Below are 12,078 nucleotides of genomic sequence, written 5' to 3' on the forward strand. Positions count from 1 at the left end.
AGTCTTATCTGAGAAAGGGCTCTCTGTGTGCCCATGCATAGGCAACAATGGAATCATACAACTGGCTATAGAATCTCTACAAACGATGGGTGCAGCCGGAGGATCCAGGGGCAGGGTTGGATTCAGATCCAGGGAGCGGGGCTGGATCCAGGTCCAACTGCATTTTGATTGGTCGACACTTTTACCACAAGACACTTCATACACTTGTTGTCACATTACCATTTCCGCATTAAGTCGCAACTAATTTAAGTTATTCTTTTGATGGAAAAACAAACTTTACTTATGACTACAATAAAAGTAGTGCCTTTAAGGTGAAATGTAAGTTTTTTGTTTAATGTTTTGAAGTAAAACTCCTCATTAACAGGAGTTAATATCGTCTTTACTACCTTACTAATACGAGCCAAATCTGATCCAGAAAATGCAGATGACAAAGTTGATTGATCAACTTTGCCAGCGCAGCTTAAGCAGAACATAACAGATTGGTAAGATAAGGATTACTAAAACATTAAAACCATGTCTGCATTTGTGAGCGTAGAAACTAAAAACAACAAGTGATACTCTGTACTGCACAAAACTTGTGTTTGAGTCATGGTTTAGTCAGTCGTACATTTTTTAAATATGAAAACATAGACTACTTACAGGCTGTATTTAAGAAACGGGCGGAAGTTATGATAATGCCGTTGTGTCCATGTCAGCAGCCCAGGAAGTAAACTGTTGCCTACAATCCGTGTGTTTGTTGTAGTCCAAGAAAAGAGATTTACTTGGAAACCATAACTCCCGTCATCGTTTACTTGGGGATTTGTACCTTTTGCATATTGTCAACATGTACTAATACACACTTACACAAAAAAATTAAATTGTGATTCGGATAATTGGTGCCCTTTACATTTGGTCTTCAAACAGCAATGATCCATAAGTTATTCGCTTTTAGACACGCTCAGCAGTCACCCCGACTCGAAATAAAACAATATTCCGGTGCATAATCTGTATTTACCATACAGACTCTTCATAATAGCTTGGCTGTCATAAGTCCACACAAGTCACCTCCTGATGCATCCTCAATAAAACGGGCAGATCAAGAACATCATGTGAACTTGGCTGGATGCAAACTTGGATTTGAAACAGTACTAGGGCCGCGACTGATGACATTTCACAAGTCCAAACAAAAACGCATATTGAGAAACGGCCATGATGAGCTGTGTCAATAATGAGCATGTGAGTTCCTAACGGCATAATACTGATATAGCAGTCCCCAAGCCACCGGTACACTGAATCAAGAACAGTTTCTTTCGTAAGCATTTACAGTTTTTCTCAGTTATAAGTCATTAGCTAACAATTTAAAATGTTAATTTTAAAATTATTTTACATGTAAGTGTACTTTTGTTCACATAAACATAAAATAAATAACATTAAACATTAATCATGGCACATTTGGGTTTGTGAGATAAATGCTCATGTAGTTCAGATAAAAATCAAGTGAATAAATAAGATTTTCATACAACATACAGATGCCTTGCTGATTTCTTCTGTGTTTATGAGAAACGGGGGTACTTTAGGACCCAGGAGTTGCTCAAGAATCAAACAGGTTAAAACCGAGCTTTAAACTCATCAGATCGCATAATTTAATGGCAAATGAATAGAAAAGATGGATCTGTCTAAATAAATATTAAGTAAACGTGCATCAGTAAACAGGCCCGGTACTAGGCTTGCTGGACTGGGGGGGCAATCAGGATTTTTGGGTGGGCAGCCATTTCTCGACTAAAATGATTCATACACTAAATTTAGGAAGGTTTCAATCCAATTTTATTTTGCATATGTCTTATAATAAAGGGCCATTTATATGTAATTTTACACTTAACGAAGTTTTACACATTTTGTCACAGTTAATGAAATCAGGCAAGCAGGTGATATGAATGCAAAGCTGTACTTATAGCTATATTTTATTAATGTGTACACTGCATTTAATCTATTATTTCACTTATAGATAAATTAAAGCCATTCTTATACCTACCCTGCCCAACATATGCCTTTATTCTAAATAAACACTCGTTAGGCACTTTATTTCCACTTCATTTCTTCATTTAAAATAATGCCTTTTCAATGTGATATGTTATAAGCTATATTTTCATTATTTCTGACCCCATCATGCTGCTGCAGCAACAACCTCAAATATCACAACAAAGCACAACGCTTTAAATAATCTATTTTGAAACATCATGAAAGCAGTTTGACATGCATGACAAATTCGTCAAAGGTTATCCTGTAACAGCACCAGACAAAAGCACAAACCCTTAAATACTGTAAGTGTGATTTGCGATGAGACCAAAGATAAATCACACTGCTTTGTTCATAACAAAGCAAATTAGATATTATAATACAACGCAAAATTATAAAATACAACGTTTTACCTTACAATGACCTTGCGGAGTGAAAGCTCCTCTTGAACTTAAAAGTCTGTAGAATTTTGCGTGTGAAGTTTTTGTCTCAAACGCGAGCTGAATGAGCTGATGAATGACGATGACAAAACCGCTAAAATTTGATTTTAAAACTGCACGCGATGCCCAGCTGCTACAATACTGTATATTTATTGTATAACCATCTTATATCATTTATATCTACTATATAGTATGCCACAACCAAACTGCATATTCTAATTATAATAAACAGAACTACATCTAAAACAAACACATTAAAAGCAGCTGGAGACTTGCCATTGGCTGTTGTTTTGAATGAATAAATAATGAGGTGAGTCTAAGAAAGGATAAGGGGCTATTTTGGGCATGTTTTACTATAAAAATAGTTTCATTTTTATATGTGTTGTGTTATTACGTTTATGTAATACTAAATTGCATTGTTTCTGATATATATTTTAAAGATGCGTGTTTTTTTTTAGTTACCGTCATAGAGAACAGTAGTACTTTTCCCGTGAGTTAAATACTGCTGAAAAGCCCTCTAAGGCTTGAATAAGCGAATCAGACAATAGTGGGTGAGAGCCGTAAACACTAGCGTTTGCCAAAAGACGACGTTTTTTGTTTAAAGAGACTCTGTTATTTTATGGTTGGCTGGACATTTTTTGGGGGGCAGAAGGAAAATCTTATAGACAATTGGAAGCATTTCTGGGGGAGACCTGACCTCCTAAAGAGATATGGCCTACATCCGTCACTGGAAGGAAGTGCTATACGCTCTAGAAATTTGACCAATAGTCTTAAGGGCGACGGCATAGGTTCCGCGTCGGTTTTCATTTATACTTTTGCGTCGTCGTCCGCGTCGACGTGCAAACACGCGCGACCGCTGATAGGCAGTATCCAGATCTGAAGCGCTGTTAAATTTTTTGTGAGGTGCGCGTCAGGCTACGCAGAGCTACGCACAGGCTACGGATAGCCTATGCCGTAGCTACGGCGTAGAACCTACGCAAGACTATAAATCGCCCTTTACTTGTAATATTGTCTGACTATCCAGGTCAGGAAACAGACAGATCGGCTTAATTGTCCGTTGGTTAGCTGTACATATCCCAGCACATAGAATCTTTTTACCAAAGTATCAACCTGGCTTAAAGCAGACGATTACATTAGTTTAAATGAATCCACCCCACAAGACTATTATTATGAACACAAACCTCATTTAGAAGGGAGAGGGGGTGGTGTAGCTACAATATACAACAAAATATTTAAAGTAAACCATAAATCCGAACTAAAATTTTATTCATTTTAAATATGGAAATAAACGATCGTAACAACAAACAGCTTTTTTTCATTCTAGCTACCATCTACAGACCTCCGAGCCACCACACAGATTTTCAGATTTCAGATGGGTTACCCCTAGAAGACACATTCAGGAAACATAAGTTTTCACTGCTATGCAGATAATACCCAGCTTTACATCTCATCACATCCTAGCGAAACACACCAGTTCTCTAAGCTAACAGACTGCATTAACGATATCAGTGACTGGATGGCACATTACTTTCTTATGCTAAACTCCAATAAGACAGAGATACTTATTATTGAACCAAATCGTTCCAAACATAATGTCAGATTACAAGTTGCCCAAAGATGGCTGCACTGTGCTGCCATCTTCCACGGTTAAGAACTTAGGTGTGATGTTCGACATGAGCAGCTGCACATGAGCAACAGGTTGTTAAGCATCATAAGCATTTTTACAACCTGTTGCTCATGTGCAGCGTGCAGATTTGTATGTCTCTCTTTGCCTTTACAGAGATATGCGTATGAGGACGCGCTCCGGTAAACAGCGCGAGGCGTCTTCACATCCCCATCAAACAGCGTATACACATATCTATCACGGACAATTGCATCCTCATGCCAAAAGTTTCTTATTTGCATGCGTCTTAAAGTTTTGAGCGTTTAAACTTTTATTTTCCTCACAGCTGCTTGTCTGCGTTCAGCCACCACCTACGTAAAAAATGTCTTTAATTGCAACCGCATTCAGGATCCTTTTGATGACAAAAGTAAACAGAAAGATCGGTTTATGAGATCGGCAGATTTAGCGAGCACCGATCGAGTCATTTAATGCCATTATCGGCCGTTACCGATCGGCGGCCGATCGATCGGAGCATCCCTACTAAAAGTATGACCACATAAGTCCAATTCTGGCATCTTTACACTGGCTACCAGTTAAATATTGCATACAATGTAAATACTACTAATCACCTGCAAATCCTTATTGTCTAGCACCCTTGTATATTAATCAGAATACAATCCATCACGTACTCTGCAATCACAAAATTCTGGACACTTAATTATCCCTAGAGTATCAAAAGTGTCTAAAGGTGGTAGATCCTTTTCCTACTTAGCCCCTAAGCTCTGGAATGATTTACCAAATAATGTTCGAGTATCAGACAAAGTCGATCAATTTAAATCTAAACTTAAGACATTCTTCTTTAACAAAGCATTCACATAAAATGTCCAGTAAATGTACTTACCCCGCAATAGTTCGTTTTTCCAGAACAAAGCATTCACATAACTCATCTGTGTAATATACGTATGCCGCAATAGTTAGCCTGTCTGGAACCGAGCTGATTTAAACCACAATACTGTATGACACTTGCATTACATGTGAACAGCCCTTACGCTAATAGGATTCTGTATCTCTCTTCCTGTCTCGTCCTTGACCCCGAGGACAATGAGGCAAACAGACCCAGTTCCTGCTGCTGTGAAGGTCATCACACCACTGATATATATATATATATATATATATATATATATATATATATATATATATATATATATATATATATATATATATATATATATATATATATATCTCAGGGGGTTTTCTCCTCCTAGGCGTTTTCCCCCTGGACTAGCCAGGAGGGTTTTTCTCCTAGCGATTTTTTCATCCCCTGGAGAGTATGCTTTTTCCTTCATCTATTAATGTAAAGCTGCTTTGAAACAATTAACAATTGTGAAAAGCGCTATATAAATAAAATGGAATTGAATTTGGCACACACAGTTCCCTGGGCTGGTCATAGAGTAGTGTGAAAAAATGCAATATTAATCAAAGATAACACAAGTAAAGACAAAATGCAGTTTTTAAATGAAGGTTTTTATAATGAAGTGAAAACAAAATCCAAACCCACATGGCTCTGTGTGAAAAGTGCATGCTCCTAAACCTAATAACTGGTTGGGCCACCCTTAGCAACAACAATTGCAAATAAGCATTTGCTGTAACTTGCAATGAGTCTGTTACAACGCTGTGGAGGAATTTTGGCCCACTCCTCTTTACAGAATTGTTGTAGTTTTTGAGTATGAACCGCCTTTTTAAGGTCATGCCACAGCATCTCAATAGGATTGAGGACAGGACTTTGACTAGGCTACACCAGTCTTAATTTTGTTTATCTTTATTTATCTTCCATTCAGATGTGGACTTGCTGGTGTGTTTTGGATCATTGTTCTGCTGCAGAACCCAAGTTCGCTTTAGCTTGAGGTCACTAACAGATGGCCGGACATTGTCCTTCAGGATTATTTGGCAAACAGCAGAATTCATGGTTCCATTTATCACACCAAGTCTTTCAGGTCCTTAAGCAGCAAAACAATCCCAGACCATTACACTACCACCACCATATTTTACTGTTGGTATGATGTTCCTTTTTTGAAATGCTGTGTTACTATTTTTTATGGTGGAGTCATGAACACTGACCTTAACTGTGGCAAGTGAGGCATGCAGTTTTTTTAATGTTGTTGTGGCATCTTTTGTGACCTCTTGGTTGAGTCTTCACTGCGCTCTAGAGGTTATTTTGGTCAGCTGGCCCCTCCTGGGAAGGTTCACCACTGTTCCATGTTTTCACCATTAGTGCATAATGGCTCTCATTGTGGTTTGCTGGAGTCACAAAGCTTTAGAAATGGCTTTATAACCTTTTCCGGACCGATAGATCTCAATTACTTTCTTATTAATTTGTTCTTGAATTTCTTTGGATGTCAACATGATGTGTAGCTTTTGATGATCTTTTGGTCTACTTTACATTGTCAGGAAGGTCCTATTTAAGTGATTTCTTGATTGTGAACAGATTTGGCAGTAACCAGGCCTGGGGAGTGGCTAAAGAAACTACACTCTGGTGTAATAAACCACAATTATGTTTAACGGTGAACGTAATTTCACCAAGTAAGATGTGATCCTGGATCAACACCATTGTTGGTCCTGGATCAACATTTTCAATAACCAATCAGATTGCAGGATTAGGGTTAGTGTGTATGTTAAATTTACGTTTAGGATTAAGTTTGAAGCTTTTAAGAAATACTCCTCAAACTAGGGTTTAAAAATGGTTAGGGTTTAAAAATGGTTAGGGTTTGGGTTGCTTTGGGTATCCTTGGTTAAAACATTGATCCAGGATCAACAAAAAATGTTGATTCAGGATCACATCCCACCCGGTGAAATCATGAAAACCATGTTTTAACGGGCGGCAAGCACTTTTTCACACAGGGCCATGTGGGCTTGGACTTTGCCCTCTTATGAAACCTTCATTTAAAAAATGCATGTTTTGTTTACTTGTGTTAATGCAAAAAAAAAACAGGAAGGGGGCCAACACTTTCCCCAAGCGTCTCACCATTCAAGCTACTCTATGGCTGTCAGGTGCAAGGACTGTAGGATCTCCTGGATCCAGACCTTAAGAGAAAGGCATTGTCCAGTATGTCCCGGATATAAGAGATTGGCTGGAATTGTATCAAAAGAAGGTAACAATAGATAGGACCTGTCACCTACGAGATTCACCACACAGACAAGGGACAAACCAAGCAGAGATATCATATTTTATCTGCTAAAGGAGTGCAAAGAGCCAACTGGTAAGGCATCAGAGACATAATTTCTGGTAAGAAAGGTGGGATGTGTGGGGGATGAGTCGAGAGCACAAAGACAACCTTTTGAACCAGTTCCCTGCTCTATTTTGCCAGAGGCCTGGGTGGACTGAGTTGGCTCAGCATACCATTCAACTGAATGACCCAACGCCATCAAGACAACTACCTTTCCAGTTACCTGAACGGCTTGTGGAACCCTGAAGAACAAAATTTGATTTGTTGTTTCTTTGGTACTTTGGGTTTTAGTGGCAGCTGGTCAGTAGGGGGCACCGCCCCCTTAAAGTTGGCCAGAGAGGAAAGCTATTTTAACATGTTACCAAAAAGTTAAATATATAGTGCAAATTTTTATAAAATAAAATCATTTAGCTGTACTATTTCACTGTTAATCAAGTTATAATTTATTAAAAAAAAATAAAACTCAAAACTAAGTTTGTTGTGTGTGTGTCATGTTTGTGTGTCTGGGGAGCACCCCTAATGAGTGTCTATGTAGGTCAGTAAAAAGGGTAAAAACATGTGACCTGAGGCTAAGCTCTAATTGGTTGGTTTCGGATGCGCCTTGAACCCTCCCACTTATGTTGTAAGCCAAACAATATTGTTTTTAATGTCTTTGACCTCATGTGATTGGATCATTCTCAGAGTCTCATAACCGCACTGCAGATTGGTGTGTTAGCTACAGTAGGCTCCTGATCAGTGAAAGCAAGTGAAATATCTTGAGATGAAGGAAAATAACCGAAAAGTCTTTGACGGAAAAGTTTTTAAGCAGAAAAATTAAAATTCTGAATGCCATTTTGGCAGATTGCCCATACAACTTGACTAAATGTTATTCTAGTCATGTCCAGTTGGTGGCAGTGCGTTGATCAAATGACGCCCTGGTTTCTAAACATTCTCGCGATAATTTGATGTCATACACTGATTCGTCTGCGCAACCCTGCTGAAGTTAAACACTAGAGGAGCGCTGCAACAAGATGCCTATAAGGTAAAGACACAAAATCTAATAACAAGAGTCTGCATTAATCTGCCTTCATGCGTATATTACACAAGGTGGTTTCAGATGAGTTTAGTTCAATTCAGATTTTTACACATTTATTGATATTTTAATCACAGTAGTATTTTGTTATTTGATTTGTTCATATGTGCCTTTTCAGTATAAAGTTGGTGTGTTTTATCGCCTCCGCTGTCACTGTGAGAAAAAAAACATTCATTCATCTGCTTCATGAACATGTAAGGGGATCCACAATATCCGTTTATCTGTTCTCTTCACAAATAAATAAACACATTTTGACTTGTATGCTCGTCTTGTAAGTTATGATTAGAAATGGACATGTGAACGAAAACAATTAAAACATGAAATGGCGGATAATAACTGACTGTGACGACTCTTTACAAAAAACGACGGAGATTGAAAAAGTCTATCGCCTGGTGTTTGTGTGTGTGTGCGTGTGAATGATTACATTGATTAGTTCATTACAGATACATAGCACATTTATTTCGTGCTTTGAAACTTGACTTCAACTGTAACATTTTCAGCATTTTAGCTAAGTACTAATTATATTCATCGCCTGATAAACGGCTATTTACAGCGTCGCATTACAACAGTAAAAGTTTGATTTTGAGTTTGTTTGCGCCCCCCAAATTTATTTTAGCACCAGCTGCCACTGCTATTGCCTTTGGTCTTTTCCCTTTTTCAGTGTAAATAAACTTCTGGTCTGGTCTGATCCATTGTTTTTGGGACTTGATAGCGTCTCAAAGTGGATTGGGGGTGTTCGCATTATCACATCAAGTATTCATTGAAAAGATATGTTTTAATTGTTTTTTTTTAATGCTGAGAAGATGTGGTTTACCAGACGGCATTTGGAAATAAGCTTCATCAGCAAGTGTTAGTGAGGGAGAATGAGCAGGAAAGTGATGTTGTGCCCTTTTGTAAACGTATCAAAAGGTGCCCCTCGTTTGCTTAACATAAGGTTCCGGATGGAGTGTAGGATTGTAGGAAGGTGTTAAGGTATGTCAGTGCAGCACCAGTGATAGTTCTGTGAATAAGCGGTAGAGACTTAAACCTGATATGGGCTTTTACAGCCAGAATTTCATAGTACTGAAGAATGATCAAGGTTCAAAGGCCTGCAAGCAATTGTAGGGTACCAGTATGAGACCTGGCTATTGTATTAGAGAGAACGCACGGCAAACTCTTTATTTTTTAATCACTCCACAAAAGGCTTGGATTACTGTGCTGATTTTGCACATACAGACATTCATTTAAAATGTTAAAGTGTCTAGTTTTTTGTGTCCACTCCCAATAAAAACAGAATGTTGTGCTATTCGCAAATCTAAGAAAATAAACATGATGCGCATTCTGTTCTCTCTCCCTCAGTGAAGTCCTTTCAGGAACGCATCAGAAAAATTACTGTAACTAAACGAATACAAAGTGCAGCAAACATGACATCTAAATCATAATTTCTAAAAGTTCTCCAGACGCAAGTAATTTCTATGTGCTGCCATCAAACAGTAGACACGACAGGCACACACAAAAAACACGAGGCATCATATTTGACGCGCTTTGTTGCCATCTGCCCACATCCCCCTTACAATCAAGCCATGACCTTGATTTCGCACAACAAATGCTTTGTTGGACACAACATAAGATTATGTTGCATTTTAATCATTGCCCATTTTCAGTACATAAATCATTACAGTTTTCTTTGGGTTACAAGCTGTACTCTCTATCCATTAGGCCAAAACTGCCCCTATTTATAACTATAGTGAAGCAATCAAATGACATTTCACCTGCAACAATGTCCACAGACTTGTTAGAAGGTCCACAGTAAAGGATTGCAGGCTTTTTTTGCTGCTTCTGAGCAGGACATGATTCAGAGGAAGTGGCTAGAAAGTCTTTGTTTTTCTTGAAGAAGTGGTAAACAATGTGAACACCAACCACTGTTTTCCCTGTACCTGTTTGAAAAATAAAATGAAATATGAACACACTGTTTTCACCATTTGCAGAGAACCACAGTATTTTTAACTTTCTCAAAATTTTAAATCAGGTCTCTGTAATAATTCTATAAGGTACCAAAACTCTAGTCTCTATCTCTCGCATATCTACTCTTGGAGCTCACTTTGAGCTTTGTAAATTTGCAGACCATGCTAAAACAGCGGTATAACACATTAAATAAAGTTAAGTTGTAAAAAAGGACTTCCGGTTTAGGCATGGCGTGAGTAGGCACACGTGAGTGTAGCTCCCGACCTCTTTTGGGGTTTTTGTCGTTATTTTAACCAAATATGATTGCTGAAACGGGTTTTATCGCTGTTAACGCCATAAGCAACCAAGATTTATAAAAAATATGACGAGCAGAAAGCAACCTCGGAATAAAATTGGCGACAAAGACGGCGAGGCCGCGAACATGGCGACGCCCGCTGAAAGCACATCAACCTTACCTCCTGATCTTGAAAGACTTCGGACGGCACTCCTCTCTGACACTACACAGATTGTCCATTCCCTTCTAAAAACGGAGCTGACTGATGCACTTTCACCCGTGACTGCGACCCTGGAGCAAGTTAAATCCTACTACGAAGCGCACGATCAACGTCTTCGTGAGGTGGAAGAAGGCTTGAACGACTACAGCGACAGAATGGTAAATGTTGAGAATTCGATGGATGCATTACGAAAGGAGAATATATTGCTGAAAGAAAAGCTGGATGATCTTGAAAATCGATCCCGGAGATCAAACCTGAGAGTGGTGGGTATCCCTGAAAGTTTTGAGGGTTCAGACCCGATTAAAATTATGACTGAGTTTTTCACGGAAGTCTTGGGGAGGGATTTTTCCCCAGCCCTCTTGTCCTCTCCCGAGCCCACCGAGTCGGACCTGTCCCTACCAACAATTCTCAGGCCAAAAACCCCAAACCCAGAGTTTTCCTGGTCCTTTTTCATTTTTTCCAAGACAAGCAACGCATCCTCAGATTCAGTAAGCAGCAGCGAGGGGTGGTTTTCCGGGGTCACAAGGTGTTTTTTCACGAAGATTTCAGCGCAGAGCTTGGGAGAAAGCGAGCGGCGTTTAATGATGTGAAATCTCGACTTTACGCCAAAGGGGTCAGATTTGGTCTTTTGTACCCTGCAAGACTTCGGGTATTGTATGAAGGGAAGGTATGCTACTTTCAGTGGTGTCAAAAGTATTCATATTCATTACTCAAGTAGAAGTATAGATACTAGGGTTTTAAAAGACTTTTGTAGAAGTTGAAGTATCAACTCAAGCTTTTTACTCAAGTAAAAGTGAAAAAGTACTGGTTTCAAAACTACTTAAAGTATAAAAGTAAAAGTAACGTAAGGAAAAAAATGTCATTAGAGAAAAAAGCCTAGGCCGCACCACAGGGGCCGTCCCTATCTCCTCTAAAAAATGTTTCTAAAGGCCATAATAACTATAGTGTTATTAAAATGTTAATGTTAAAAAATTTGGGATGCACTAGGGCCATGGGTAGGCAACGTCAGTCCTGGAGTGTCGATGTCCTGCAGATTAGCTCCAACCCTTATAAAACCTTGGCTGCCTGTAGTTTCAGGTGACTTTAACCTTTATTAGTTTGTTCAAGTGTGCTTGATTAGACCTGGAGCTAAACACTGCAGGACATCGGCACTCCATGTTGCCTACCCCTGCACTAGGCTATCTGTTTCAACCACATATGCCCATTAAAAATGAACGCATTTCAATACAATGCAAACAAATACATTAAAGCAGTGGTTCTCAAACAGGATGTTGCCGGATGGTGCCAGGGGCCCCAGTTTTATAAT

At 38.9% G+C, this 12,078-nt stretch overlaps 1 protein-coding gene across 4 annotated transcripts in view; it reads right to left on the reverse strand.

The window, feature by feature from the left end:
* Positions 1–12,078, reverse strand: part of LOC129432148 (3'-5' exoribonuclease HELZ2) — a 122,178-nt gene that overhangs the window by 14,612 nt on the left and 95,488 nt on the right. For all 4 annotated transcript variants that reach the window (XM_073859230.1, XM_073859233.1, XM_073859232.1 and 1 more), the window contains one exon: positions 10,086–10,250. In XM_073859230.1, coding sequence (XP_073715331.1) covers positions 10,086–10,250 — 165 coding nt within the window. The remainder of the gene's footprint in view (positions 1–10,085; positions 10,251–12,078) is intronic.

The sequence above is a fragment of the Misgurnus anguillicaudatus genome, chromosome 21, assembly GCF_027580225.2.
Source record: "Misgurnus anguillicaudatus chromosome 21, ASM2758022v2, whole genome shotgun sequence".
Classification (NCBI taxonomy): Eukaryota; Metazoa; Chordata; class Actinopteri; order Cypriniformes; family Cobitidae; genus Misgurnus; species Misgurnus anguillicaudatus.